This window comes from Urocitellus parryii, chromosome 1 (assembly GCF_045843805.1).
Source record: "Urocitellus parryii isolate mUroPar1 chromosome 1, mUroPar1.hap1, whole genome shotgun sequence".
NCBI classification, from domain to species: Eukaryota; Metazoa; Chordata; class Mammalia; order Rodentia; family Sciuridae; genus Urocitellus; species Urocitellus parryii.
In genome coordinates, this window is record NC_135531.1 from 1,696,505 (window position 1) to 1,700,930 (window position 4,426).

At 65.1% G+C, this 4,426-nt stretch overlaps 1 protein-coding gene across 3 annotated transcripts in view; it reads right to left on the reverse strand.

Moving 5' to 3' along the window:
* Positions 1-3,797, reverse strand: part of Tppp (tubulin polymerization promoting protein) — a 27,744-nt gene extending 23,947 nt beyond the window's left edge. Inside the window, exon 1 of one of the 3 annotated variants that reach the window (XM_077799927.1) lies at positions 3,210-3,797. In XM_077799927.1, coding sequence (XP_077656053.1) covers positions 3,210-3,217 — 8 coding nt within the window. In that variant the 5' untranslated portion in view covers positions 3,218-3,797. Of the gene's footprint in view, positions 1-1,385; positions 1,397-2,249; positions 2,312-3,209 lie in introns of those variants that run through there. The other 2 variants (XM_077799928.1, XM_077799929.1) reach the window with 2 other exon arrangements.
* Between the last annotated feature and the right edge of the window lie 629 nt (positions 3,798-4,426).

A 4,426-nucleotide genomic window follows, 5' to 3' on the forward strand; every position in this document is an offset into this window, starting at 1 on the left:
GGGATGATGGGGATGCCCTGAGTTGGGGATGCCTGGGTGGGGGGTGCCCTGGGTGGGAGGTGCCCTGGGTGGGGGTGACATGGGTGGGGGTGCCCTGGGTGGAGGACGATGGGGGGATGCCCTACGTGAGGGATGCCTTGGGTGGGGGATGCCTTGGGTGGGGGATGCCTTGGGTGGGGGATGCCCTGGGTGGGAGATGATGGGGGGGTGCCCTGGGTGGGAGATGCCCTGGGTGGGGGTGACATGGGTGGGGGATGATGGGGGGATGCCCTGGGTGAGGGATGCCCTGGGCGGGGGATGCCCTGGGTGAGGAATGCCCTGGGTGAGGGATGCCTTGGGTGGGGGATGCCTTGGGCAGGGGATGCCCTGGGTGAGGGATGCCCTGGGTGAGGGATGCCTTGGGTGGGGGATGCCTTGGGTGGGGGATGCCTTGGGTGGGGGGTGCCCTGGGTGGGGGGTGCCCTGGGTCATGGATGGGTTACCATGGATGCAGAGGCCCTGGGTGAGGTGCCCTGGGTGGGGGATGAGGTGGGATGCTGTGGTTTGGCACTTCGCACTTAGGAGTCTTCTCTCCCCAGGAGAAGCTGAGCACCAGGGAGCGTGCATGGTGGCAGGTCGGGGCTAGGCACCACTGTGAGTCCCAGATGGGGCTGGGCAGCTCCACCCCTTCCTTCCCAGGAAAGCCTTCTGCTTAAGCAAGGGGTTGGATGGTATGCACTTTCCACCTGCTGGAGGGTGGTGGCCGGGTGGGCACAGCCATGGCGCCCGAGCTAGGCTGGAGGCCTCTGCAGTGCTGGGCAGCTATAAATAGGCCTTCTGGAGAAGGCCGCCTCCCCAGAAAGCTCTAGATCTGAGCCTCTGCTGGGCTGGGGAGGAGCTGGGAGGTGATGGGTGGTTTGAATCTTCTTGATGGAATTCTTTCCAGGGAGCACTCTCCTCTGGGTAATAGTTGGAGCAGTCATTACTGCAGCATCAGAGGAGAAGCTGGGAGAGGGGACCAGGAGGTGAGTATGGAGGCCAGGGCATGGCCTCGCCTCTGCACCAGGCTCCCACCACCTCCTTCCCTTCTGCCAACACAGGCAGCAGCGCTCGGCCTACCACCTAGCAGTGCCTTTGTGGATGCGGATCTCTGTGGAAATAACGCCCTACAGACCCTTCTCTGTTAGGGACGCTCACACCCTAACACAGTGGCGCCCTGCAGCAACCGAGGGGGGAAGGGCCCCTCCCCTCGCCAAGTGCTTCCAGGATCATGTGATGGGAGAGGGGCTGGCTGGAGCCCACAGCTGCGACACGCGTCTGTGAACCCAGTTCCAGGCTGGGCCAGTGCTGTCTGCGCCACCAAGACACCCCCCCCCAGTGGTCCCGGTGCTGTGGGCTCACGTCACCATGGGGGCCGGGGTAGTCCGGAGGCAGACGGGCGTGTGAGAGCGACGCGGGTTCATCAGCACCCCCAGGAACACGCGCACAAAGGACGGATCCCTAGGGTCCGTGACAGCTGGTCTGCTCCTCCCGAAAGACGCCTGAGCGTCGGGGACAGCAGCTTCAGAACAACCGGCCACAAAGGGGCGCGACGCGTCCCCCTCGCCTCCTTTCAAGGTCCTCATTTACATAACCGAAACCGCAGAATAAAGAGCCCGTCCTCCCCCAAAGGCAGGGCAGAAGCTGGGGCCGTGAAGGCGGCGTCCTGGCAGCCCTCGCCCTCCTGCTGGCCGCGACACGGGTGCGCAGCCTGTGGACAGCCGAGGGCCCGCCGCGTGGGGATCTGCGGAGCTGCTGGCGCTGTCACCTGCAGGGTGGGGACGCTGGCTCAGGGCCTCCGAACCTCCGCGCGCGAGACCGTGGCCTCGTTTCACACCTCTGCGCCCGAATTTGCCACGGTTCCTTGGCGGCGGCGGCGGCGGCGGCGGTCGGGGATCTGCCGTGGGCGGCCACTGCTCCTGCCGCCGCGCGGGGGGCCTGGAGCGAAGGGCCGCCGTGCGCCCTCGGTCCACCGCGGTGAGCTGACTCAAAGACAGACCACAACGCGCGCTGGGGACCAGTCGCGGACCTGTCCTTGGAGCCGCCGCCCCGCTCGTCCCCCGGAGGAGAAACACGCAGCTCCTGCGGCTGCAGCCCGCCAGGACCCAGCCCGGGGGAGGGTCGCAGGTGGTGCGTACGCGGCCGTCGGGGAAATCGCAGATACTCTATCGCGCGGACCCACCGGACCTGCGCCCCAGGCCTGGCACAGCGCCCACTAGGCTCTGGCTTACCTCGGAGATGCAGCCACTGCGGCGCGGCGCCTCCGCGACTCGGCCCTGCGCCTGAAGCCGGAGCGCAGCGCCACCGCCACCGCCCCGGCCCCTCCCCGCCGGCTCCGCCCCGGCCCCGCCCCCCCGGTCCCGGCCCCGCGCGCACCGCGGCCCCGCCCGGCCCGAGCGCGGCTCACCGAGCAGCGAGGTCGCGATGCCTTACAAGGTCTCCCGCGCAGGCCCCGCCGGCCACCGGCGCCCGCTCGGCTTAGGGCGCTACTGTCCGCGGAGCGTGGGAACCCGGCGGAGGCCGGGCGGGGGCGCACCTGGCCTTCCGGCTAGAGCGCGCGGCTAGTCCGGGTGGGCGCCGAAGGGGAGAGGCACTGGCAGCGGCTGCGCCCCATGCCTGCAGGCTTGGGCTCCGCTGAGACACAGGCGGCCTCTGGTTACCTGTGTGAGAGCTTGGTCCAGAGACCTCTGCTCACTCCTTTCTGAGGACACCTGCCTGGGGGTTTCCACCCTCGGGATCATGGGTGGGGTGGGGCGAGGAGCGCACAGCCCTTAGAAGGTCGCGGGGCAGAAGATTCTGGGCTGCGGGGAGCAAGGAAGTGCCTGAGTTCTAGGGTCCCCTTGGTCCTTAAGGCCACAGGACACTTCCAGCTTTAGGAGCGTGGCTCTGGTGGACCTGACTGAGTACCCCCGACCCCAGCCATGTTCAGTCTGCTGACTGCGGTCCCCGTCTCATGTAGGCTTTGTCCCTTTCTCCTGGCACCAGGACCCTCCCTCCCCCTCTGCCCCTTTCCTGGTTAGAACAGCCCCACTTCCAGGCCGCACCTTTCTCCTGGCTGCAGGACCCCACCCACCCAAGACATACATCCAGGCTCTGTCCAGTTCCACCAGCACTGGCCACCCAGCTTCCGCCTCCCTCTCAGATTCCAGGCACCCTGGGAGCACCCAGGAGGAAGTTGAGATCTGACATACCAGCCCATTCAGGGGTGAGGGTCTGAGGTTTCAGGAGCCAGGAAGAGCCAGGCTCTCAGGGGCATCTGGTCCCCATCTCAAGCTGCTTCCTCTCTGACCCTCTGGTTTCTTCTGCTCAAAATGGGCCAAAGGTTCACTGCTGGCGAAGGCGGAGCCAGGCCAGACCCTCTCTGGCCCTCTCTGAGACTTGGAGCTCTTTCTATTGGGTGGAGGCTGGTTAGCAACAGTGTCAATCATGGTCTTCCTACTGGTCTACCAGCAAAAACAGACCCTTACCTCAAACACAGGTGCTTCCAGAAGCTTGGCCCTACTCCCGACAAAGGCACCGACTTCTCCAGAGAAACTGCAGAGGCAGCAGCAGACTCAGGCAGCAGCTTTCGGGGACCTTGGGGAAGGAGGGCAAATGTGCGGGTCAGCTGCAGGAGCAGTGTGTCCAGGGTGTTGAGGGAGCCTCCAGGTGAGGCTGTGTGCCTGGCTTCCCATCAGGCGCCCACAGTCCGTGAAGACATGGTGGTTGTGATTAAAACTGCTTTGGGTGTGTGACTTTATGGCAGGCAGCCTTAGATGTGCTGATGCAGTCACCTCCCGGTTAGGGAATGGGAGGGTCCTGCCACCCAGCCTGGCCTCCTGACCGGCACACCCTGGGTAGGATGGCCTGGTGCCTTGGCACTTGGTCCCGTTGCAGGACCTGGATGACCTCTGCCCCCTCCAGTTGTTCAAGACTGGTCATCAGTGGATCTGTGTCCCAGGTGCCCTGTGAAGCGGCTGCCCTAACAAGTCCTTCCACATGGGTGGCTTGGACCTCATTGACTCATTGACTCTCTCCAGCTCTGGGGCCAGAAATGCCACAGTGTGGTGGACGAGCCCTGTACCCTGTGAGGCTCCAGGGAATCTCCCTGCCCCTTCCTGCTGTGTCACCTGGCCTCTACCTCTGTCCTCATGGCCCAGGCGTCTGTCTCCTCTGTGTCACAGCCCACTTGGGAGGCCTTGATGCCCACGGGGTGTGCACTGTGGCCCCTGCGGAGCTCTCGGGATGTCTGGGCTGCTCCTGGAGGCTGTCCTGCCCACCTGGACCGCAGTTGCCCGTAGCCAGGGCCCTGGAGCTTCTTCACGCAGCCTGCTCATGGGAAGCTCTTCGCTCTCCAGGTTACAAGTGACCTGGACAGTCATGTCCACAGGGTTTGTAGGCATAATAGCAGCTCAGAAAAGCCCACAGC